The sequence below is a fragment of the Mus musculus genome, chromosome 6 (genome assembly GCF_000001635.26).
Source record: "Mus musculus strain C57BL/6J chromosome 6, GRCm38.p6 C57BL/6J".
Classification (NCBI taxonomy): Eukaryota; Metazoa; Chordata; class Mammalia; order Rodentia; family Muridae; genus Mus; species Mus musculus.
Genome location: NC_000072.6, coordinates 41,123,496 through 41,150,704, shown reverse-complemented (window position 1 = coordinate 41,150,704; position 27,209 = coordinate 41,123,496). Strand labels below are relative to the sequence as shown.

The window sequence follows — 27,209 nt, the reverse complement described above, 5'->3', positions numbered from 1 at the left end:
GGGGATGCTGGAATGGTGGGGCAGGAGAGGTACGTGGTTGGAGAAGTAATCTCTCAAAGGAGAGAGAGGGTGGATAGGGGATGAGGGTTTGTGGAGTGGTAACCGGGAAATGGGATATCATTAGATATGTAAACGAACAGAATGATTAATTTAAAAACACAAAAGAAACAAATATAGATAGGCATGGTAGCTTACTATATAGATATTCTTAATGGTAGAAGATCAGAAATGTTCATTCCTCCCTCTCTAGTATTACTATCAGTATTCATTTATATGTATGGAAGTGTGTAGGTATGTGTGTATTTGGGTGTCTTTCTGTATGTGTGTCTGTCTCTGTATGTATATGTGTGACTGGGGGACGGGGTGAAAGCATGCATGTAAGTGTGTATGGTACATCTCCTGTCTTTTTTTTATACTACCGTCCTAATGATGTATCTTGATGGGCTGAAGCATCCTGAGACCCACACACAAAGAAGGCAGAAGCTGGATATAGAACTTAGGAGGGAAAATGAAATACAAACACCTAGAAAACACTCAGAATCAGGCCACAGTATCCTCGAATGTGCCTTAGACCTACCCCAGTGTATAAAGATTTATAAAATAAACTATGAACACAAAGAAAAAGGAGAAAGAAGTAATAAATAACACTAAGGATATTGGAAAAGCTCTAAGGAGTCATCTTATTTTATTTTTACCTAAAATGTCTTTTGTGTGTGTGTGTGTGTGTGTGTGTGTGTGTGTGTAATTTAATTTATATAGCTTGGGGTAACAATGCTACCCTCAACAGCCATAGTGTAGCTAATAAAACCTCTCATACCAGGCATGAGAAACCTTCTTTCAAGTTGTTAATCAGGGGATTCTAAGAGACTCCTAAAACAATGTAAGCTATTGTTTTTGACCTTAGTTTTCTGTCAGAAGATGATTTTTTTTTTCTGAAGAAGCCACACACTTTGGATACAGGACACAGAAGAATCTAACGAGGTATTACCCAAAAGCATCTTCCCTGAGAACTAGCCTTCATAGTAGCAGAAGGTGCCACGTAAGCTACCAAGGGAAGAAAGCAATGAATAATCCTACCTGGTAGTAAAATCCAAGGACCACAACAATGACCAGCATGGTAAGATGACCCTAATGGCACAATATAGCACTTCCACCTTGGCAATAGCTAACAGCTGTACAGTTGAACTTAAGGCCTACTCAGCAGGAGGGAAATCACACTTAGTACTGGAAACACCGCTGACTGCCCGTGGCTGGTAAGGCCTTGGACCTTAGAGGCGAACATATTACAAGTTTCCAGACCAGTATCATGCCCAGCTGCATTCTAAATTCCGATCCTAATATACAAACAAATGAAGAGCTCGTCCCTCAGCCAAGAAGCTTCTTTTGCAGCAGATAGGGAATATTGCAGAAAGCCAGAGCTCGTCAAAATTCAGAGAACAACTGACAACAGAGCTACAACCTAATCTGCATACCTAAGGCTCAAGGAATATCATGGCAGAGGGAGCAGAAAGATTTTAAAGCCAGGAAGGCAGCTGCAAGATTGGGATTTCTAGATGAGATGGGAGCTACACCCAGGAAGTATCAAAAATATGACTTGTGAACAATGGCAATACTAGTTGACACTTCAACACTGACGAAGAAATCTTTCTTAAGTAACCCTACCCCCAAATAAAGAACTACAACAATTAATAACTGCAAGAGAGGGGTAATTAGTATCCCCCAGAAATGAACCCCTAATTGTTTCTATAATACCATGTGGCCAGACCTAATGACAAGTATATAAGCAACACTAAGGGGATTCAGCAGGTTGTGTTTGTGTATTTATATGTAACAAGAAAAAGGGGCCACAAATATGAGAAGCAGTGGGGGTGTGGTATATAGAGGATTGAAAGGAGGGACTGGAACATAAATGGTATAATTATACTTTACTCAAAAGAAATGTAAGTGCTGGAGAGATGTCTCGGTGGGTAAAGAGCACTGGCTGTTCTTCCAGAGGACATGGGTTTGACTCCTAGCACCTACATGGCAGCTCACAACTGACTGTAATAGCAGTCCCAGGGCATCCAATACACTTTTCTAGTCTCTGCAGGCACCTGCCATCCATGTGTTGCATAAACAAATAGATGAAAGACTCATACACTTAAAATAAATAAATAAAAGTAAAGAGAGAGAGAGAGTCAGAGAGAGATGATAGATGATAGTATTTTTAGAAATAATTTTAAGACATGATTGGGCAACTCTTTCTAAATTTTTTGTTTCTTTCTTACTGTTTTATGTTTAGTATAGGAAAACTGTCATATTCTGGACACCCAAAAAACATTATAATTTCTTCTGTTATTATTTTTGTGGAATTTTAAAGGTAGAGGCCCCTCTGCTTGGAGCAGTGTCAGTGTACTTCTCAGAGACCTGCTTTGAATTTTCCATCACAGAGATAGCGGAAGCCTGGACTAGGTTAAAGAAAACCTTTTCCAACAGCTGCTCTGATATCCTTGACATGGCTCCTTTACTTTTCTTGCATCAGGGTATATAGCTGCCCAACAAACTCAGGGGCAGAGACTTAGAGGTGGTCCATAGGGCAGAGGCAAGTGGCCTGGAAAGTGCCTGTCTCATTTCTTTTTGTCCTCTGGTCAACACTGATTTATTTACTGACTGAATAGTATCTTTTTGAATTGTTGGAAGTTTTGTTTGCTTGAGTGATTGATTGTGTTTTGATATGTTTTTAAATCAAGGACACTCCTCAGCAAGAATGAGTTTACTGACACACAGATACATCTTGCTGCCCAATCTGAGTGCCTAATGGGCCACAATCTTGGCAGTCAATCTCAATGCCACCTCCTCAAAGTTCTCTGTGGAAAGGTACCTTGTGTGGAGCAACCAAGGGAACTTGTTTGTTTCTGATTGTTTTCTCAGGGAACCTCTTCATAAAACATTATTTATATTTGGGCTCTATTGTTAAAGTATGTTAATGGTTTCTTTGACAAATATCCCAGACTTTTCCTGAAGCCCTTAATCACTATTGTTCTTAACTAATATACATAAGAACAGAAGCCTTTGGGCCCAACCTTTTGTGATTCAAAGCCTGAGCCTGAATATTTTCAATACCCCCACTACCACACAAGCCTCTAGGTCAGTGGCTGCTACCCTTTAATATAGTTCCTCAAATTGTGCATGACCCCCCCCCACCATAAAATTTTATCACTGCACTTCATAACTGTAACTTTACTACTGTTATGAGCCATAGTGTAAATATATGATAAGCAACCCTTGTGTAGGTTAACAGCCACTGCAATAGCTCTTTTAAAGTCACCTCATCACCTACTGGTGGCCACTGGGGTAGATGCTCTAGAAATGACTTCTTTAGCCCATGTAGCTGATTCTGTTACAATAGCTATGAGCAATGCAAATTACAGTTGTTGGAATTGTAAATATTCAAAAATAATACTTCCCTTTCTCATATGACATGGAAAACACATGGAAATGGAATAATGAAGTCTGCAAAACAAAAGTCAAAATGTCAATGTTGCTCTCGAGATGAAAAGATTAAGCTACCCAAAGTTGACCAGCTTGAATCCATATGAATCTAGTACAGTGAACTTGGCTAACTTTCCGTAGGGTAGCCAGCCTCTCCACTTGAATGAATCCTCTGATCACTATTTTTTTCCCCATAATTCTGAGGCAGGAAAATACCCAGCATTCATTTCATAGGTAAATAAATACAAAGATAAATATAGAGGACTTGATTCAACATGCTGAGTTCCTTCTTTCATATAATTAGACTCAGGTCTCCTACCATAGAGAAGAGTGAGAAGAGAAGTGGATAGAGATATTACTCAACAGACCCACCTATTATCAAGAGAAGTAGGGAAGAAACAAACATTTCCCCCGAAGGGTCACAAAATTTTTGTTGCCCAAACACCTCAGACTCATTCTATGAGAACCTCTGTACCAGCAGTGTTTAGGAATACTTTTCAAGATACTTGAAGAACTAAGAGTTCTGGTGCCAACTTCAAGCTAGGAATTAACTTTCTATTCTTCCTTTGCCAGTCTACATACTATTACTATTATCTCCTATTACAAAGAAAAAGATTCATCACAAGCTTCAGTCATATCAGAAAGAGCCACCAACAACATGACAACAATACTCAGAGCCATTCTAAAATTTGTGTATGGTATAAACTAAATTTTTCCTGTAACTACTGTTCCAAGGAAATCCAACACCCTCTGACTTCCAGGTGCAACTATGTGCATGTGGTACACATAAACTGTCGCAGGCACACACACAAATAAATTTTAAAAGAAAAAAATTCTTTGTAGTATCCTAGGGAAAACCAATCCATCTTTTTTCTCTTTTATTATCAAATCACTGACTTTTCTCAGTTATGCTATGCTCCAGTCATTAATGGTTTTCCTATTATAATTTTTTAATTTCCTCTACTCTAACACGCATTTTATCATTTTTTCTCTCAATGTGCTATTGCTCAATCCTTTAAGAAAGATTAAATTGAATTTCCAATGTTTAAAATGGCCTCTTTTGAATTTTTAAAATAACTTTGATCCAACAAGTAGTATTCTTTGGCATAGAACACCTCCATTAACTTGATGCCTGAATCTGGGCTCACGAAGTTAGTATTTCAAATCTATTCTGCTAGACTTTATCTCTACGATCTTCCCTGGTGAGAGATAGGAAATTTATAAACTCTGAAATCTCTTAAACAAGAGCTATTAAAATAAATATTTAATACCTTCTCTTTCTTCTGTCACATGATCTCCTAGCTAAATTTCTCTCCTTATATTTTACCTGTTTCCCCTTTCATCGGCACCACACTTTCCTAAGAGCTGTAATTTTAACAATTAATCAAGCAGGTTCCCAAAGATCACATAACTTAAATACGTTCCTTAATCTTCCGAGACATCCGTGTCAAAAGTCTCCATATTTGTGATTTTCAGAGCCATTTCTTCACAGGCTTCTGGATGCTGCCTCTTCCCTGGGGGAACCGTTCCAGTTTGCTTCTTCTAAGATGCTGAATTTTCCCTCTAATGGGATTTCCTGATTACCTTGTCTGTCTTAGTAAAACCTAAAATAAACCTTTTTCTTGTCTCCCCCAGAGAGCCACGAGACCCAAGTCCTTTCCTTCTTCCCTTTAAGAATCCAACCCTCCTGACTCCATACCCTGCTTTCTTCCACTTGATGGTGTATGCTTTCTAAGATGCTGCTTTTCCTCACACAGAAATCATTTTCTACATCAATTCACTCACTTAATTTTTGTGTCATGATTTGTAGATTTCTTTTTATAATTTAAGTCCTTAATATTCTAATGCATGTGGGTTTGGTTAGCCTGAATTTATCAGGTGCAGCATCGAGAAAAGAAAACAATATCCATTCCCTTTTAGTTTCCTCCTTCCCAATGAGTGCATGCATTGGTTTCAGTCTTTCCAGCATCCACTGAGGTCTTCAAGATGTAGTAGGAACCCACAGCATCTTTCTATTATAAACATCCTCCTTGTTGCCTTACACCAAGGAGGAAACAAATTAGAGTCACTGTTATCTCATCTCTTTTTGAAGAAAATGTAAATTCCCTTTGGCATAGTTCATCAACCACAGGTGTTCCTTTAATTATGCTTTAAGCTTTGCAATAATTGTGTTGATTGATTTTGGATTTTCTTGTATACATCATCTAATTTCCTCTGCCTTGAGAGTCCTCTTAAACACATTTTCTTCATCAGAAAGAGCCTGACCAGTTGTGCTGACTATCACAGACTCTAAATTATTCCTGTCTAGGAGCAGCTCACAGTTATGAATAGTTTATCTCCTTGATTTTGTAGAGACTTTTAGGAATAGTAATTCTCCAGTGATAATCCAGATGATGAGTCCATTTCAATGAGAAATTTTTCACTGTCAGAAAAACCTGAATATTAGATAAGACCATAGAAACATTTTCTTTTTAAATCTCTTACCAATGAACAAAGAATTTGCAATCATTTATCACTTCAGAAAATATTCAGACAATGTTAATGGGCATTTTGGATAGTTTTGTGTGTTGTAGGGAACCCAGAAGCTTTAAACAACAACATTCAAAGTATATATTCTGCATTTGAAATGAGCAAGTGGAGCTGTTAATAACACGATTATTAACTCCAAGTACATCTTTTGTGTTTTATCAACACATAATTAGAGTAACCTAGTATGAAAATACATACAATATGTCCTTTCTGTACGTGAAGCAACTGAACATTTTTCTCTAAAATATTTTTAAAATTTTTTTTCCTTCTTTTAAACTCTTCTCTTAACTGGACCTTTTAGGGTATATTTGTGTGATTGCGTGTGTGTGTGTGTGTGTGTGTATGCGCATGCACGCGTACCAAGTGTGTGCAGGTTCCTGAGGAAGACAGAAGTCATCAGATCTCCTATAGCTGCAGTTACAGGAAATTGTGAGGATTTCTACTTTGATGCCAGGAACTGATTTCAGGTTTTCTTAAAGAACAGCAAGTATTAAGTGCCTAGTCACTCCTCCATACCCCCTTTATTATATTTTTATAAGAAACATTATTGTATTTCTATGTAAGAGAAAAACAAAGATTGGACAATCAGCCTCAATAAATGCTTGTGACCACTACTGAGTCACTTAGAGATAGCAATGATGCTGCCTAAGTCATGATACCAGCAGGGTAATGCTTTGGAACAAAGCTCTCCACAAATTCACTATTAAGAGCAACAACCATTTATTTACACTCTTGAATTGGTGGGGTAGAAGGTTGCTTCTGTGAATCTCAACTCAGTTAAGTTTTTATTGAAGGGGTAATTTGCAAACACTATATTTTGCAGTTTTGTTTTAATCTTCAAAGCAGGTTCTTTCAAAGAACGATGTTTTTTTTCTTTTTAGTGAAGGAATATTGTCTTGAATGATTCTAATTGGTAAACACTGAAAATTTAAATAGAAGCACACAGAGCTGAGAGGCATTTTTGAGTCCCCAAGTACCATTTTCTTAACTAGCAAAAATGACCTGGATGAACGTACATGCTGTTCCTTCAGAACGTGGATTTTGTTATACTCAGAGTTGAGTACAGTTGTTTTCTGCTTCACAAAGAAGCATCCAACAGCATGGCAAGTCATTAGAAAGCTGGAAAGTATAGAGATGGGAGTAGAATCTAGCAAAACAAATGCACAGGGACATGTTAAATTGTGTAAGAACATTTTGCAAAGAGATGAAGTAAACACATAAACAGTGTGAAGCATCAGCCGCCATCCACAGTAGGGCTGTTGATGCTGTTTTCAATAGACAACCACTGAAAGAAGAAGAGTCTGAAAGTGTGTCTCAAGATCATTATGTCACACGAGTAGGACACTGTGGCGTTTTAAAGTATCCACAAAAGTGAAGTAGCACTTGGTGTTGCTGGGATACAAAAAAGAGATTTGGCCATCTGCAAATGTGTCTTCTAAAAGGACTGGCAGGTCATTAAATAGACTGGTTATGGAAATGTTGGGTACATTGTGTGTTACAGAGCAGCAGCAGGTCTAAACAACTTTGCAACTCACCGAGTTATTCGAAATATATGTACTTCTAACCTTCTTTAGTGTTATCATTTATAGAAAAAAAAGACAAAATTCATGCTCTCTGGATGCTTAAGGGAGAAAAAAAAGTGTTCATCTGTTCAGTGTGCATATACTATAATCATGAGTCTAAGTTTGAAAACATTTGGAGATAAGCAGAATCCTCCAGAGTAATGAGGTCAAAAAACTGGAGATTAAAAACAATGTGTAAATTTTTCATGTGTTGATATCAGGGCGAGTACAGGGCAGGAGGATTAACTAGAAGAAGTATCCTAACGTGTGAATGAGCTGAGCTTATAATATAAGAGGAAGAAATAAGCAGAAAGAAGCAAGGAGTCAGGATGAGCTACATATAAAGATGTAGTGTAGGTCTCTTGGTGTGCATGAAAACAACTGCATGATATTCTGGATTGTTTTCATCTCAAATGTTAGGACTTGAGTGAGACAACTAACTCAAAGAGAAAGATTTTGACTATAAGGCAGAAGTTACTTGGGTCTACCTAATTGCCTTGGAGATTTAAATATAGAATATAGGCATCTTTTGCATGAGTTCATTTGATAGGAATTCATCAGTGTGAAATAAAATAGTAGAAGAACTCAGTAAACTCAGTATATATACAGTATATATGTATGTATATATATATGTATATATATATACATACATACATAGCTACTGTATATATACTGTATATACTCAGTATATGTGTATACTGTATATATAGTGTATATATACTCAGTATATATACTCAGTATATATGTATGTGTATATATATATGTATATATACACACACACACACACACACACACACACATGGAGAGAGAAAGAGAGAGACAGAGAGAGAGAGAGAGAGAGAGAGAGAGAGAGAGAAAGAGAGAGGAGTCAAGAGAGATGAGTCTTAAGGAGATGGGACCATTAGTAGAGGACAAACAAGACAAGAGAAACTTGAATGGTTTATGATATTCCTGATATTCCCGTACTGGGACTGGCCAGGCTTAAGCTCATCATCAAAACTAAGAACATTCTGAGACTACAAGAGATTGGTATTGACATAAGACTCTACACATATGTGTGGTAAAAAAGGAAATTCCTATGGAAACACTAAGTTGACATTAACATTAAAATAATATCTTCACAACTTAAGAGTGAAAAGAGAATGAAAGTCCAGAATAATTCACAGGACATTTCCCTTATCACAACTGCCACATTCAGATAGAGATGAAAAATATAGACTCTACACCATGTGTGCTTACAGTTCTGTGACAGGTGAGCTTTCAGCCCACAACCATATGTGAGAAATCTCTGAACTACCTTCAAGGTCATTTTCCACCCAAGATTTCTTAATACTCGATTATCTTCTGTTTTTGTCATGCCTCTATTCCTTGTTTTTGTTTGTGCTAATGAAGGAGCACAGAAAAGTTCAGAACTGGTGGGGCCTGGAGGGAGAGGAGGATACAAATGTTTTTGCACAGGCAGGGCATCCTTGTATAGCTCTGTGGCTAAACTGCTGGCACACAGATACACAGCTGAGTCCTTGGGTTCTGTAGGTTGAATCTTCAGAGTGGAGAAGGATGAATTTAGCATCTCAGCTTTGAATCGATCCTTGAAAGCCCCACCATCTTCCATAAGAGACTTGCTGCGGAAGTAGCTCAGCAACTCTAGTCCCTGTATCTTGGTCTGTCTGTACCAGAAAAGGTCATTGTGGCCTGAAACTGGCTCACACTTCAGGATTATTGTTTGTCCTTTCTCTGCCACCTCATGTCTGGGTGTCTGGGTAACTCCAGCATCTGTGTGATCTATATTTTAAAAGACAAAGTTGGAGACAGAATAAGAAAACGCTGTGGAGTTATGAACACGGAAAACAAGTGTGATCATGTTAAGTATCCTCAGGACTTACTTGCTATCAGAACATAAAAGATCACACAACAGAGGGTCTGGATGCCCATAGTGGGATGAGCACTGATGTGACACATCCAAACTAGGACTTGTACATGAGCAGAGAAGGGACTTTGAGAACACTTCATTCTCTTAAGTGACATCTATTGGTCAGTGACATCATCAGATAAGCCACAAACACCTCCAACCCCAACTGCAGTGTAAAAGCTGTTTTGAGGGGAGAATGAAGCTCTAGAGAGCAAGTAGGGCTGGATGCAACTGCAATTGAAGTAAGGTGAAGGTTTACACATTTGAGGTTCCTAGTAGTTGGTTTGGCTTTATCAATTTTTGATATCTTTCCTATTCCCTCCCTCTTGTAAGAACCTAAAATTGCCATATTCCCTCATTGGTGGCACAGTTGTCCCACTATCATAGACTCAAATCACTCATTGGTCAATTAAGAACTATCCTTTAAACTCCACAGAAATGATGTCAGTTCTGTTACAATAACAAGGCAGGAGGTGAGTCTTGGAAAGCAGATTACAATGGAAAGCTTTGTGTGGTGAACGAGTTCTATGATATAGTATTATCATATTTTTGTCAAATATTCCAACTCCACCATACAGCCTCCCCTATATTCCTACAATGAAACAAGCAGGGGACATCTTGTTCATAAAGATTTGAAAATAAACTACTGCAGAATGTACTTACTGTGTATTCTTCTTCCCTGAAAACTTGCCATGCTTGTTCATCATTAATGCCTGGTCTTTCACCTCACCTGTGGCCTACCTATATCCCATCAGCGTGGCATCTGTGGAGAAATGAGGGAAGGTTCTGTTTCCTGGGCCAGTCTAATATGTTACTTACTGATAAGGATATAATAGTTTGAATTTCTTATTGTTGACATAGTAAATTACTGCCAAATTCTATGAACTTGAGAGTACCTATATTTAAGTAGCAATTTTTAAATAACTTATAAACTCTCTGGTGTTATGTACAGTACTTCTTCTTCTTTTAGACACTATCTTGCAACATGTTGGGTCCATGATATAAACCATATAAACCATGATAAGCAGAATGAAGATTCTGCTTTCAAAAAAAATTCTTCTTCCTCCCTGCTACCTGGTGTCTGTGGGCAGGAGAAAGAATGATCTTCAAAGACAAGCATGCCTTATCCCTGGGTCCTGTGAGTATGATAGATGGCATGGCAAGAGAGAATTAAGTTCCCAGTGGAATTAAGGTGGTTGACCATTTGACCTTGCCTTGACAAGGAGATGATCTTCAAATTCCAAGTACATGAGATGACAATCACAGTAGTCTTATAATGTGAAAGACAAAAAAAAAAAAAAAAAAAAGAGTCAGAGAAGAGCAGCAAAGAAAAATATCAGCCTGTTATTGTTTGTTTTTATAATCAAAGCGACCATGAGCCAAGTTATTTGTAGACTCCGGAAAATTAAAAAAAAAAAAAAAAACAAGATGAGAAACTGCATTCTCCTATAGAGCCTCTAAAAAAGGAATGTGCTACCACCAATGCATTCACGTAAAACTGTGAGAAAATAAGTTTGCATTTCTTGAATACAGAAAGTTAGTTGGAATTTGTTATAGCAGCTATTGGAAAGTAATACACTATAGCATCCATGAGACTCATGTCTGAAACCCTGAAATCAAGGCTGGAGATTCAGTCAGCAAAATGTTTGCTCTGCAACCATAAACGCCCGAGTCCACATTGAACAAGGAGAAAGCAAGCCAGTGCCTATGTAGAACCTTCACCCCTACATTCTTGTGTCTTTGGTATGGAAAGGTACTCTGCAGACTACCAAAAGAAAAAATTAAATATGAAGCTAGACAAAAAAAAATCTTTGGTCTACATTCTGCCCTGCCTGCAAGATATGCTAAGGTAGTGGTCAAACAAAGTTTGTGGGAGTAAGCAGCCAATGTTTCATTTGATTTAAGGCCTACTCTTCAAGATAGAACCCATACTCGCCTGATGCTGGTTAGATGATCAAGAACCAGACACTAGATAGGCCAGAGATCTAGGGTAAAACCAAATGCTGCTGTTCTAAAAACAGAAAAGTATCAATAAAATGGCTCCTAATGACATTTTGCTATACTCATAGATCAGTGCCTTATTCAGCCATCATCACAGAAGCCAGGCATCAGGCAGAGAGAGAGAGAGAGAGAGAGAGACAGAGACAGAGACAGAGACAGAGACAGAGACAGAGAATGGGATGCCTCTATCAAATTCATACCCTCATAGCTCAGTGGACCCCAGGGAAAAGAAGACAGAACAAGCTTCTCTGAGTCAATTAAGCAAGGTTCATATGAGCTCACAGAGGCAGCAAGCGGAGAGCATACAAGTTATCTGCACCAGGTCCTCTATATATATATATATATATTACAGCTTTCAGCTTAGTATTTTTCTTTGATTCCTGAGTATGCAAACAAGTGAGTCTTTGATTCTTGTGCCAGCTTTGAGGGGCTATTTTTCTTCTTTTGGCTTGCCATGTCCAGCCTCTATTGTAAGGACTTTTGTTTTATCTTACTATATTTTATTTTGCCATCTTTGGTTGTTATCTCTTAGAAGCCTGTTCTTTTCCAATGAGAGACAGAAAGACAGTGGATCTAAAGGGGAGGGAAGGTGGTAGGGAACTGGGAGGAGTAGAGGGAAATGAATCTGTAATCAGAATATATTGTATGAGAAGAGAATCTATTTTTAATAAAAGGGGGAAAGCTCAAAGAGAGAGCGAAATAAAGGAAGGAAGGAAGGAAGGAAGGGAGGGAGGGAGGGAGGGAGGGAGGGAGGGAGGGAGGGAGGGAGGGAGGGAGGGAGGAAGACCTGAATTGAGTTCTTAGAAACTACATTTTAAAAGTGGGGGAGGGGGGTAAAAGGAGAACCTGATCTGGTATTTGGTGAGGGAAAATGACTAAAGCCCTGAGGACCAGCAGAAAGAATGGAAACAAGCAACCTTGGCAAATGGGAGGTTTGGGGGTGGGGGCAGAATGCACCAGAGACCTGGGAGGTGAGAGATTCCCAGGACTCAAAGGGATGGACCTTAGATGAACAATAGGACAGTAGGGAGAAGAAATTTATACAACTCACCCCCAGCAGAGAGGCAGGACATCAAGTGAGGGATGAGGGATGGGGTTGCCATCCCACAGTCACACCTCTGACCCATAATTGTTCCTGTGTGAAAGAATTACAGGGATGAAAATGGGGAGGAGCCTGAGGAAAATAAGGTCCAGCAACAGGCCCAAAGTGGGGTCCAGCTCAAAGGGAGGTCCCAAGGTCTGACACTATTACTGAGGCTATGGAGCGCTCACTAAAAGGGATCTATCATGACGGCTCTCTGAAAGACCCAACAAGCAGCTGAAAGAGTCAGATGCAGATATTTGCCCCCAACCAATAGACAGAAGCAGCTGACCTCTGATTGTTGAATTAGGGAAGGCTGAAAGAAGCTGAGGAGAAGGGCGATCCTGTAGGAGGACCAGCAGTCTCAATTCATCTGGACCCTGGAGATCTCTCAAACACTGGACCACCAAACAGACAGCATACACCAGATGATATGAGGCCCCCAACACACATACATACAGTAGAGGACTGCTGGGTCTTTGTGCATTCAGCGATGATTCACCTAACCCTCAAGAGACTGGAGGTCTCAGGGAGTTTAGAGGTCAGGTGGAGTAGGGGGTAGGGGCATCCACGTGGAGATAGGGGGTGGGGTGTGGTAGGGAGGAGATGTGGGATGTGGAGCAGTTGGATGGTGGATGGGGGGGGCAGGGAATGGAATATGGAGTGTAAAAAATATATTAAAAATAAAATAAAGATAAAAATAAATAATCAAATAAATGCAAAAAGAAAAAGAAAAGGCCATGATGTGAGATTGTTATCATATACTGGAGAGACATGGCAAGCAGACCACTGGAGCTTACTGAATGGCCTGCTTAGCCTGCTTGGCAAACTCTAGGCCAGTGATATACCCTGTCACACGAACAAACAAAAACAAAAACCAAACAACAAAACAATACAAAACAAAAACCCCAGGTTGCATACTTTCCCAAACCTTTACACAGATTCTAGCTAACAGTGAATCCACAGTGCCCTCTAGTGGCCAGTGACAAAAAGCAACACAAACTGGAGCTGTGAGATGTGAGATTTTATAATGTGCCAGTGTTAGAGAGTAGGGAATCGGTGTTAATCTTACTTTAGTCTAATTTTTAAATTCTGACAAGGAGGCCATAGGTGATCATTAGCGACCATACAACCGGATCTTCTAGATAAATAGATGGGATGATATGAAGTAAAGGCAAATGAACAAACCTTGTGAACTGCACTTAGACTCAGCAAGGAAGGACAGAGTGCCGGGAAGGCCTGAGAGTGCAGGTGCATGCAGAACCCTCCCCTGCAACCCTGCTGTTTCCCAAGAACTCCTAACAGTTCAGACCAACTTCTCTTACTATTGTAGAATATCAGGAAGAAGTTAGTAAAGGTATAGAGACAGACATAAAAAGGTACCGTGTGTGTGTGTGTGTGTGTGTGTGTGTGTGTGTGTGTGTGTGTGTGTGTTGGGGGGGGGGTACCTGAGGCCCCTGGGTTGCTTTAGAAGCTCTTAACAAAGGGACGAACTTGGTATTTTAACATTCCAAGGAAGCATTGTAATAGACAAAAGCAGACACATGAAATGCTCAATAGCCTCCGAGCTAACTGGATCAAACCTGAAATACTTTGGGAGCTGTGCCAGGGACATTAGAAAGCGGCAGCAGTCTGTGAAAAGTGGTATTCTGTTTGTGTGGGGATTTGGAATGGGCGTGGTGGTCGCATACCCCAAGTTTGATAGGTATGGGTTGGAGGAGCAGGACTTCATGGAAACTCAAATGTATTCTTCTAAAAAGTCTGTAACTCCTGTCAGCTTATCCATTTTACGTATTTCTTTGAAGACAAAACATGGTTAAAGATGAGTTAAGATTGATAATATTAATAATAGTAAAAATAAATGTAATTATTATTAATGCATTTTCATACAAGCAAGAGTAGAAATAACCCCTATAAATATATATATATGTATACAGACACACACACACATATATATACATATACATATATATATGTATATATATATATATATATATATATATATATATATATATATATAGAGAGAGAGAGAGAGAGAGAGTAGAGTAGAGTATTTGTTCCTTAGAGAGTTCTAGTACAAAGGCTTAGAAGCACAATATAAGGATGTCACGAAGGATAGCATTCTAAACACTCAGCTGCTCCAGCTCCAGTAGGAAGCCTGCTGCCTGTTACTCACAGAAAACCTCCATCTGTACTACTGGCTTATGGATGGATTTCCTGATTGCTTATTTCACAGATACACAGGTATCTCTAAATTATGATGACTGAGTCTGTGAAAAGTCGCTTTCAGTTTGGGGTTCTTGAATTGTTACTGAAAAAATTACTTGGAGTCCCTGAGATATTATTTTCAACCACTTGCAGTCCTTGTGTTTCAAGAAAGAATTTGTGATCTCTGGATACACGCAGCATGGCCTATGTCTAAAGACCAACTCTGTCCATGGAGTATAAGAAATAGTCCCAGGTCTCTGCTGAAAGCTGGCTTGAAGAAAACCATCAGCTTTGTGCACAGCAGGGATGTGTCTCTGAGTTACTGTGAGAAACTGCTGGCACAGAGATAGGTGGCTGTGTCGCCCTGCTTTGCAGACTGGATCTTGAGAGTGGAGTTAGTTCCTTTAGGCCTCACAGCAGAAAATCGATCCGAGGGCAACTGTGAATTATCTATAACAGCCTCATCCCGAAAGTAAACTAGAAGCTGGGGCCCCTGGTCTCTGGGCTGCTGATACCAGTAAAGGGTATCATGTCCAGAAATAGGGTCACACCAAAAGGAAACAGCTTGCCCTTCCTGTAGGACTGCATATCTGGGAGACTGGGTGACTCCAGCTTCAGACAGTACTGTGGGAAAAGATCAGACTGTTTCAAAATGGGAACAATTGAAATAATCACACACACACACCCCAGAGAAATGCAAAACGGAGACTGTTTTTCTAAAAACTTACCTGTGTCAAGGAGACAGAACACTGCCCAGCCAAGAAGCCTGGTGCCCATGGCAGATTGAGGGCAGAGGAGGGCTTACCACAGCAAGGTCTTGACAGCTGCATTACTTAGTACCACATGACACTTCCCATGATGACTTTACTGTCCCTTCAGAGAATCAGTCTTAGCACAGTCCCTCTGAGTGAAAATGGTTTAGCATATGCACAGACTGCATGTGAGTTCATCCAGTGTCCTCACACTCAGCTCAGGCTTTTGAGTGGCATGTCAAAGTTCATCATAATAAATGAGTTTTCTGAACTTCCATAGGGAATGGTAAGCTTCTACTGATAGCTACATTTTCAATATTTGGGAATAATAATACTAATAACATTTTCATATTTTGAGAATCTCTTATGTGAGTATTCTATTTCCACACCTTCATCATTTCCTCATTTACCCTATCCCCCGCCATGTTTCCTCCAAATCCTTCTTGAATTCATGACATCTTCTTTAATTATTATGGTACACATAAATGAAATTATTTTTCTTCTGGTATTATTTTACACACACACACACACACACACACACACACACACACACACACACACACACACACACACATGAGCCACAGGTTGATGAGAGAGAGAGAGATGAGCCTCTCAATATGTTACCAAATCCCAGCTTGTTGGTCCTAAACACATACACAAGGCAGTTGCATACTCTAAATTACCAGCTCCCTCCCCACTGAATTATTGTTTTTTATGGCTCTAAGTATAGAGCAGAATTACTTTAATTATGTACATGGATCACTACCTAGTGTTGGGTATTTTTTAGTTTTTAATAATTTATTTAATTTTATTTTCTGTACATTAGTGATTTGACTGCATATATGTCTGTGAGGATGTTGGATTTCCTGGAACAGGAGTTCCAGACACTTTTCATCTGCCATGTGGGTGCTGGGAATTGAACCCAGGAGCAGCCAGCGTTTTCAACTGCTAAGCCAACTCTACAGCCCACACACACTACCTAATGTTAAATAAGTAGAGTGATGATAGACGCAAGCCCTATGAGATGAATATAGTGCCAGGCTCTGGAAAAGTCACCTGTGTATGTGCATATGGTCTCTTCCCATAAGAAAGTTTTCTAATCTCAGCCAACAAAATGAAGTGATGTTGTCTAAAATCTGAAGGTGTATATTTTTGTTTCTACTTACCCTCATCCTAGTAAAACTCTTAATAATCTAAGGGCCATATTAATCTTTAAAACACATCTGACAACAAACAATATTCACCCAAAGAAAACACACATATGTGCCATGAACAATAAGTAGATGCTTGACCTTGCTGGTTCCAAGTAGTTTAAAAGGGCACAGTGAGATATCACTTCACACACAGACAGCCACAACAATAGTAATACATGAATGTGAGAAAATATTGGAAAGACTGGAAAAACTGGAACTCTCATACATTGATGTTTGGAGTGTAAAATGGTGCAGCTCCCTTAACAAAACTTTGACAGATATTGAAAATATCAAACAGAATTACTGCATGACTTCACAATCTCCTGTATACTCCAACAAACAAACAAAAACAAAAGAACAAAAAAAAACCCAAAATAAATAAAAAACCTCAAGACTAGGAGGAAAGAGAGAATTAACATTCAATGTCAGTTGAGTATTATTAATAATAACTCAGAGCAGGGTGTGATGCCGCACGCCTTTAATCCCAGCACTTGGGAGGCAGAGGCAGGTGGATTTCTGAGTTCAAGACCAGCCTGGTCTACAAAGTGAGTTTCAGGACAGCCAGGGCTACACAGAGAAACCCTGTCTCGAAAAAAAAAAAAAAAGTGATACTTATGCTAAGTGAGAGAAATCAGACTCAAAGAGAAAGAAATATATTTCTAAACATATACTTCCTATAATAAGCAAGATCGTGGGTCAGATGAAACAATAGTAGCTGCTTAATGGATTACAGATAAAAACTTTTGGAGAAACATGACAATGACTGATGTACAACACAAAGGATATGTGTAAAAGGACTAAGTGACTGATATAAAAACAGTGATGGAGTTCAGAAAAGGTGGTCCACTGCCCTATTTTGGTTTCTTCTTCTTCTGAACTTGGGGATAAGCCAGAGCAGGAAATTTTTCTTTCTTGGCTTTCCCTGGTAGACTAAATGCAGATTCTCCAATAGAAAGCTGTGAGGCCCTCCATGTGAGTCCCCCCAACCACAGAAGATTAAGACATCGCAGGAGGAGACACTGGAAAAGTCCATACTGTGCTCACAGGGACTTCACAGAGTCTATCACCCACTCTCCCAAGGACGTGTTCAGCTTTTCTCCAAATACTTTATTCCTCCCCAACCTGACTGCCTCTACCTGCACCTCAGCCAGTGAAGAGGGAAGAGAAATTTCCAGAGACCATTAGGTATTAGGATTTCATTTTCTCATTTGATGACCCCAGGCATGAAATTAGCTTGCATAGCTTTTTTGCCTGTTAATCTATGAATTTATTTCATAGACTCAAATCACAGAGTAAGCAAATACATCCTCCCATACAACTGTAAAGGTAAAATTTTTATGTTATTATGTTTTAATTATGATGCTTAAAAAGTAAAAAAAAAAAAAAAGAGAGAGAGAGAGAGAGAGATAAAGACAAACTGACAAAAAAAAAAATGAAAGTAACTCTCAATGGCTGAGTCCTCCATGGAGATTCCCAAAGGGAAAGAATGCATGGACGTCAGATGAGTTGGTAACTAGCAGATTCGGTGTTTGTCAGAAAGCATCCCGTGAAGGGTTTCCTGGTGTGGCTGTAATTTTCTTCTATGGTAATAACACAGTTCTGGCAGTCCACAGATCCATGCACATTCTGTATTGTAACTCTTTAGAAATTGTTCCTGTCTGGTAGGTAACATAGGAACCAAGAGACTTGAAATCAAGGCTCGGCATCATCACTTCAACAGCTGATAATACTTTACTTCTAAGAGCAGTACAAAGGATAAAGTCAGTGTTCTCTAACATTTCCTTTTTCTCTTCTGTGACTTGAAAACTTAGGTGGAACATCGTTGTATTTCCTGGGTTACCTTTTTTGGTTAATATTAGTATTCTTCATCTTTTGGGGGTAAGAATTATATTCAGGCATGTTGTGCTACATTATAATGCAAAATAGTGCTTATTTGGTATAGATGTTAGATGTTTCCCAAAGATTCACATATTAAAGGCTTGAGTGCTCATTCAAAGAAGAGCTTCCAGATATATTAGGTGATGAAGGCTTTGATATCACCAATGACTAATCCATAGATAGGTTATATTGGCAAGGACATTGAGAGATGGAGACAACTTCAGAAAGCAGGGTCTAGTGGGAAGAAAATAGTAAGTCCAATTAACCATAGACTAAAACCTTTGAAACACTAGGACAAAAATCCAAAATATACTTTTTTCCTTTATTTTCTCAGACCTGTCCTGGTGCTAGAAAGGTGAGCATCACACATATCTTCAAACTCAGTGCTGATTCAGTTTTATTGTCCATTCTGTAAAATGCCAATTGCCACCCACTGAGCCAAAGTTCTTACATGTTGTAACAAGAAAACAAGTTACATTTATTTCTAATCTCCTCAAAACCTAAAAAAAAAAAAAAGTAATATATCATGGAATCTGCATGACAATCCCTCCAGAATTTTTTTTTTTGGTAGAGGAAATTGAAGACTGCAGAGAGAGACTTCACCTGGGTAAGTCCTTTACATGATTATCCAATCTTAAGTGCTCAGACATAAAGAATATACATGGAAGTAACACTAAGTGTACTTATCAGGTTGTACACACACACACACACACACACACACACACACATTTGAAATTAATTTGAAAGAAGAGAAGAGCATGTTAGGGGTTAAATACAAAAGAGAGGTAATAGAAACAAGGTAATGAAATTAAACTTTAAAAGGATAAAAGAAAATATTCCATATATATATATATATATATATATATATATATATACACACACACATATATGTATACATATATATATGTATGGAATATTGTATATGCACATATATGCATACACACACACACAAAGGATTGATACAGAAACAAAAGGGAAAGGCATATCTACAATACAAAAGAGAGTTGAAAATAGCACAGTACAAATGAGGAAGCAATTGAATGTAGACAAGTTTAGCTAGAATGCAAAACAGCAAGGAATGCTGGGTAAAAGCTGATGATTCAGATGGATGAAGAAAAATGGCAAAGGAACTTATAGGCTATTGTCCTCACGAACAAAGGGACTATTGACTTATAGAATAAAAGCATCCAGAGAAGAGATAGTGTAAGCTTTTCAGTTGGGTAGGAAAGTGATTGAAGTGGTCACTGAAGACCAAAGGGTAGGAGATGATGGTATGAGATTATCAAGAGTGATCATGACCTTCAACTAAAGGTTCATTTCACTCTCTGAAAACAGAAACAAGTTCTGGATATATAACAGGTATTCATAAAAATCTGTCAGAATGACCTTAGTAAGGATGAGACTCATGCTGTGTGGTTCCTAGTTTGTCAAAGCTCAGTGGGTCTTACAGAGGCAGACACTTCCTGGGGTACACAGAGAGCTAGTTTTCCCTATTTCCTTTCTGTGCAGAGTGAAGGAAGCCACACATCACTGTGCATCACTGCTGGCACAGAAATATACAGCTGTCTGAGAAAGGGAAGCCAACTCCAGAATGAGAGAGAAATTCTCTTGGCTTGGTCTGGAGGCCTTGTACCCATCAGGGATATCTCCTTTCTCCGTGCTGTCAGCGACATATGAGTAATGGATCAGCCTCAGCCCATGCCCCGTGTCCTGCCGATACCAGTACATATAGTCATGGTTATTAGTCTGGTGACAGCTCAATGTCACCTTTCCTCCTGTTACTGCCACCTTGCTTCTTGGACTTTGGGTGACTGCAGCCTCCATGTGTTCTGTAATAAAGAAAGCCAAAGCCTGATCATATCGTCTTAGCAAAGAGACTTAGGAATTCTAAAAAAAGAAAGCACACCAGTGGCCTGACCAGCACTCACTTGCACACAGGAGAATCAAAACCACAAAGAAGAGTCTGGAGCCCATCTCAGAACTAAGGCAGGTTCGCGTATGTTCCAGCCCTGCTTGGTAAATTAGAACTGGGGCTTTCAGTGACTTAGTGATGTCACTGTCTATAAAAAATGCTAGAGCTGCACAGTTAAGACACTCCACCACTTCTCTACATGAGCAAGCCAGTTTTCAAGCATAGTCTCATAGTTTCAACAATTTTAAAGTGAATATACAGTAATTACCAACTCAGATAGGGAAGGGGCTGCGCTTTGTTTTTTATTTCTCGATGCATGTGCTCTTTCTCTGATTTTAGCCAGTATATTTTATTCCTACTATGATTCTGCTGCTTACTCTCCATGGTTTCAATCTTTACTATTTTTGTAGTCTCAGCTGCACCCTCACAACATGCTGAGTTCTATGAGGTTTCTTCTAATTCTTTACTTTGGCTAAATATTTGAAGAAAAATTTCAGTGCTATCTATGGCTACAAAGACTGCTTGACACACAGAAAGCTTATCAAGCACCATAGTTGAGGTCATTGTGATTTGAACAATTGTGTTAAGATCTCTCCAACCTCGTCAGGGATACAAGATCTAACTTCTAGGCTCAGCTTTCCATGTTTCCTTCTTGATACGAACTCTATATTTGTTACAGGAGAGGCTGTGAATAGCAGACCTAAGTTTTTGCCATTGCACTTTCTGTCAAGAATAAACCCTTATAACAATGTGAAAGATCTGTTTGCCAGGAAATATGCAGATCTGGTGCCTCTAGGGTCCCAGGGAATTGTACCAAAATCATCCAAAGCTCTTGTAACTCTTTTCTCATAACTTTGCTACTATGAACACTTACCTCTACTCAATGGCAGTAAAGGCTCCTTCTTAGGTGAAGCACAGCTCAGTTGCTCCCTACCCAGATACTATCTCAGTACAAAGCCTCCTTTCTAAGGCTACACATCCTGGAGGGATCTTGATGGAAAGTTTCCATAACCTTGCCCTGGTGAGAAAGGACTCACAAGCAGAAGCAAAGACAAAGGGAGTCAGCAAAGTTCCCATATGAAGAAGATGGCAGGAGGAGCTGGTTGTGCCTGAAAAAAACATTGTGCTCCATACCTAAAGCTTGGCTGACCTCCCGAGACCAAGATCCACCAACAAAGGAAGTCATTGTTCATGGTTGTGTCAGGTCAAGAAAGAAGCACTTAGAAGTTTAGAGTAGGGAACATAAAATTTCACCTCTTTTTTGCTCATTTTAAACCAAAGCATGTTCTACCAGTTATGTTAGTCTACTGAACAATACTTTTATTTTGTTGGAGAGAGTGTGATTTGTATAACTACTTTTTCTTATCCCTGTTCAATTGATTTTTAATTGTAAAGTAGCAATTTTTCTATTGTTGAAAATGTACACCGCATCTTCAAACAGTGACAAGACAAACAGGATCTGACTTAATGTTATACATCTATAACTTGTACCTTGTACATGCCACCCTCTCCCATTTGGACACACACACACACACACACACAGAGAGAGAGAGAGAGAGAGAGAGAGGAGAGAGAGAGAGAGAGAGAGAGAGAGAGAGAGAGAGAGAGAGAGAGAGAGAGAAAGCCCAGTTAGTAAAGTGACAGTGAACAGCTACATTTTTGACCAAAAGTAAAGAACACTGTAGAAAGTCATGCTTTGAGTTAGAAGAGAAAAAGCTGTAGGTTTCAATCTTAGTGTTGATATTATTAAACATGAAATGTTGCAATTTTTCATGAGCTATTAATGCCTATCTATAAAGCAACACAGAAATCTTCATCTGCAAATGGATACACTAATTTTTACCATTGTTTTAAAACATGTAGTTTATGCCTACAACCCAGTACAGAATAGAATTCCTACCACTGGCTAAAAGCTGCAAAGTATTGGCAGAGATATGAGAACATCTGGAGAGCTTGAGGCCAACCCCAGTGTTTAGGAGCAGTAGTGTGGGTTTACCCAGGCGATGGGGAATTGTTATAGAACTAGGAGCATTTCTGGGCCTTGGATAAGACTACGAGGCATCTCTCAATCCCTCTCATACATCGTCAGCTGGGTCAGGAAGATGTTGACACAGAAAGCTAGTAGCTCTGTGGTGAGCTGGCACAAAAGTACACAGTAAAGTCCTCTAGGTCCAAGGCACTCAGGTTAATCTCAGAGTAAAAGTCGTTGAACTGTTGGATTAAAAATCAACCAGGCAGGTTTCCTTTCTCTCCCTCAGCTTTTTCATAATTCTGAATGAGGAACTTTAGTTCCTGATCCCGAGTCTGTTGGTACCGGACCGCATGGCTATGTTCAGAGAGGTGGGAATAACTTTCAGAATGAACCTTTCTCCCTTTTCTTTGATTTTGTGTCTTGGAGACTGGACAACCCCAGAATTTGCTGAACCTGGGGAGAAGGAGACAGGGGTGAGCATCTAGAGAAAGAGTAGGTCTATGCAGCAGCAGCAGCAGCAGCAGCAGCGGAGCTCAGGAGCAGTCTCACCTGCCCTCAGGACACACTTGTTCCCAGGAGAAAGACAGTAATCCAAGAAAGCAGGGTGGTGCCCCAGGCAAAATTAAGGAGGGTAGTATTACACATATTTCTTCTGCTGGTCCCCTTGGTGAGAGATCAGGAGTCAGCTTCTCCTTCCTCTCTCCTCCTTTTGTCTTGTTGCCTGTGATGATAGGTTCTGAGGTCAGTGATCTTGTTCACTAACATGGGCTTTCTGTACACTTGGGCATACTCTGCTGGCTGTACCCTCCCCACTTTAGGTCTAGCCTGCTTAGTGGAAGGGGATATGGCAGTGCTGAATCAAGATGGTTGGGTACGGGGGAGTCCATTTCATGCTTTTCTCTGAGTCAGTTGCTTCCTTCTTCCACCTATCTTTGGATTGGTAGAGAGGCTAGATTGCCAATACACACTTCAAATCTACATTTTATGCTCCCTGTGCTTCACCACAGTTAATGTGCACATATGACTGACCACCCCTGCTCTGCTCTGAGCCTCCTGAGCCAGTACTGTTTCTGGTTCCACAGCTAATATCCTACTGTGACTCCAAACCAGAGCTCTGTGACATCTAAAGCAATACCAGAAATTCACTAGATGGTTCCTCAATGCCCCCTAGTGACCAGTGTGGACTTACTGGGCTATACCCCCACAAGGTATGGTTGAGGCTAGAAGCTCTCAAAATCAGACATCTGTGGTGAGCCAGAGCACACCACAGAGTTGTTGTCAGGTATAGTTTGCCCACCTAAATCTCAAATATTACCTGTCCCAGTGAGAGAAACCTAAAGGAAACTCACTTAGGAAAGAATAATCTCTAATTCCTATCACAGTGTGGTAGGGAGACATAGACGAGTCACTAGGTATCAGATGCCTTTAGAAGGAGTGGACCTAGGCAAAATACCCTCTAGTCTAAGTGAATTTTTATGATGCACAGACTGTGAATTCTGTCAATGGAGAAGTCTTCTAAACACATTTGAAAAAACAACTGGTCTAAGGAAGAGAAAACCTGGAAGGGTAGAATGATGAAATTATTGTTTTAGACACCTAACAAGTCTTTAAAAAGTTTATATATTAAAATTTTAAGTGAATTCGGATTGCATTTTTTACTCTGCAGTTATACTTAGTTCATCTATACCTTTTCTCATTTTCTCCATGTTTCCTTATGAATACCATTTCCAAATTCATTTATCCTTCCTTCTGGAGCCTCCAGTGTATGATTACCTACACTTAGGGCATTTTCATCACAAACACTACAATTTCACTTCTAGGAGTTGGATTTGGATTTGTGTGTGTCTCTCTCATTTCTACAAACTGTTTAATGTGCTGCATTTACACTGTTCATTGTCACTGCCAGCCAATTTATCAGAAGTAGGTTGGTTTCTAGTGACTGATTTTTTTTTTCCCCCACTGACAAGTCCTATTTTCCTGCTTCTTGGAAAAGCTCTAAATTTTTTATTAGATGCCAAACAGTATATTTTATGTTTTGGTGTTCTATATCCCATAGTTTTCTTATTAATAGACTTGTAGGTTTATTCTGCAATGTGCTTAAGTCATTGAGAAATAGAAATCAGAGCTATTCCTAGCAGATAGTTGTTGCTCTTTTCAGACTTTAACAAAGACAGATATAGAACTTAGAGGACTGGAGGGGAGCTCAACCATTAAAGACTGAGCCCACATTAAAAAAATATAAGATATATAACTTAGAGATGGACACAACATTAAATTATGTAAAGGAAGTATAATATTTTAATACAATGAAATACTACAAGTAAAGTTCTTATACATATCAAAATGTAACAATACATATACATGCTAGTGAAAAATAAGACACAAAGGGAAAAATATTATAATTCTAAATAAAGACTTGCTAAAATAGGGAAGATCGGGATCCTAATAAAAAATAGTTACTGCCTAATTGGCTACAGATAAAAACTTTTTGGGAAATATAATGATGGTTTAACAACACAATGAATATATGTAAAATACCACAAAGTTATAAATATTAAACTGTGGTGTAGTTTAGAAAATGGCAGTTCAGTATGCTAATTTGGTGGGTTTTATTTCTTTTGAACTTAAGGTACAAAAGCAAGTATAGAAAAAATTCTTTATGGAAGCATAAAATTCTTCCCCTGGTAGAAAACACACAGATACTACAAAAGATATACGTGAACACCTCCCTGGGAATCCCACCAACCAGAGAGGATTAAGTTGTACCCCAGAAGGAGACACTGGATACCCATAATATGTCTGAAGAGATTTCTCAGTCTATCACCAGTCTCTTAAGGGAATACTCAGCTTTTCACAAATATTTTAATATTCCCCAGTTTATACATATTATCCTGCACTCAGCCTGTGACAAGGAATTCAAAGTTCAGCATACATGGAGTTCTTTAAATATTTTTTCTTTCCTTTTGATATCTCCATAAATGTGATTACCTTGCAGTTTTTGTCTGTTAATCGGTGAATTTATTTCATAGACACAAGGCATAGAGTAAACAAATATACCTCATGTACAAGCATCAAAATGAACGTTTTTTGTTATCATGTGTTTCATTACAATCATAAGCATTTAAAAAGGGACAAAGAAAGACAAAACGACAAAAGAAACTGAATCCTCCAGGGAGACACTTAGAGAGAAACAAAACAAAACAAAACAAAACAAAACAAAACAAAACAAAACCACAACCAAATCAGATGCATTGGTAACATACAGAAGTGATGTTTGTCACAAAGCATCCTGTGAAGAGATTTTTGTTGTGGCTGTAATTTTCTTTTGTAGTTAACACAGTTCCGGGCTGTCCAGAGTTCAACACATATTCTGTATTGCAATTCTTTAGAAAATATTCCTATCTGGTAATCTTGAATTCAGGTCTCATAACTTCAGCTGATGATGATTTATTTCAAATAACAATTGAAAATTAATCTTTTGTGGTAATTTCTATTTACTGTTCTGTGACATGAGAGTTTAGATATATTTGCTGTATTTTCTGAGTTTTTTTTAATTAGGTATTTTCTTCATTTACATTTCCAATGCTATGCCAAAAGTCCCCCATGTCCTCCCCTCCTCCACTCCCCTACCCACCCACTCCCACTTCTTGGCCCTGGCGTTACCCTGTACTGAGGCATATAAAGTTTGCAAGACCAATGAGCCTCTCTTTCCACTGATGGCCGACTAGGCCATCTTCTGCTACATATGCAGCTAGAGACAGGAGCTCCAGGAGGTACTTGTTATTTCATATTGTTGTTCCACCTATAGGGTTGCAGATCCCTTTAGCTCCTTGGGTACTTTCTCTAACTCCTCCATTGGGGGCCCTGTGATCCATCCAATAGCTGACTGTGAGCATCCACTTCTGTGTTTACTAGACCCAAGAATAGCCTCACAAGAGACAGCTATATCAGGTCCTTTCAGCAAAATCTTGCTAGTGTATGCAATGGTGTCAGCATTTGGAGGCTGATTATGGGATGGATCCCCGGGTATGGCAGTCTCTAGATGGTCCATCCTTTCTTCTCAGCTCCAAACTTTGTCTCAGTAACTCCTTCCATGGGTGTTTTGTTCCCTGAGATTCCACCTCACACCAGTCAGAATGGCTAAGATCAAAAATTCAGGTGACAGCAGATGCTGGTGAGGATGTGGAGAAAGGATCACTCCTCCATTGTTGGTGGGATTGCAAGCTTGTACAACCACTCTGGAAATCAGTCTGGCTGTTCCTCAGAAAATTGGACATAGTACTACTGAAGGATCCCGCAATACCTCTCCTGGGCATATATCCAGAAGATGTTCTAACTGGTAAGAAGGACACATGCTCCATTATGTTCATAGCAGCCTTATTTATAATAGCCAGAAGCTGGAAAGAACCCAGATGCCCCTCAACAGAGGAATGGATACAGAAAATGTGGTACATTTACACAATGGAGTACTACTCAGCTATTAAAAAGGATGAATTTATGAAATTCCTAGGCAAATGAATGGACCTGGAGGGCATCAATCTGAGTGAGGTAACACAATCACAAAAGAACTCAAATGACATGTACTCACTGATAAGTGGATATTAGCCCAGAAACTTAGCATACCCAAGATATAAGATACAATTTGCAAAACACATGAAACTCAAGAAGAACTGAGTTAAATTTTATATTGATAAAAGTATTATTTATCTCTTTTTGATAAGAATTATATTCAGGGATGTTG

The 27,209-nt window shown here is 39.2% G+C and overlaps 1 pseudogene, 3 gene segments (V, D, J or C) and 1 further gene; all 5 read right to left on the bottom strand.

Moving 5' to 3' along the window:
• Tcrb (T cell receptor beta chain) overlaps positions 1-27,209 on the bottom strand; it is a 667,076-nt gene that overhangs the window by 407,667 nt on the left and 232,200 nt on the right.
• Positions 9,047-9,494, bottom strand: Trbv15 (T cell receptor beta, variable 15). The segment is given in 2 exon segments: positions 9,047-9,344; positions 9,446-9,494. Coding segments are annotated over 2 exon segments (347 nt in total).
• Positions 15,089-15,538, bottom strand: Trbv14 (T cell receptor beta, variable 14). The segment is given in 2 exon segments: positions 15,089-15,385; positions 15,490-15,538. Coding segments are annotated over 2 exon segments (346 nt in total).
• Trbv13-3 (T cell receptor beta, variable 13-3) lies at positions 20,120-20,558 on the bottom strand. The segment is given in 2 exon segments: positions 20,120-20,413; positions 20,513-20,558. Coding segments are annotated over 2 exon segments (340 nt in total).
• Positions 22,629-23,113, bottom strand: Trbv12-3 (T cell receptor beta, variable 12-3; annotated as a pseudogene). Its single transcript is given in 2 exon segments — positions 22,629-22,921; positions 23,035-23,113. Coding segments are annotated over 2 exon segments (372 nt in total).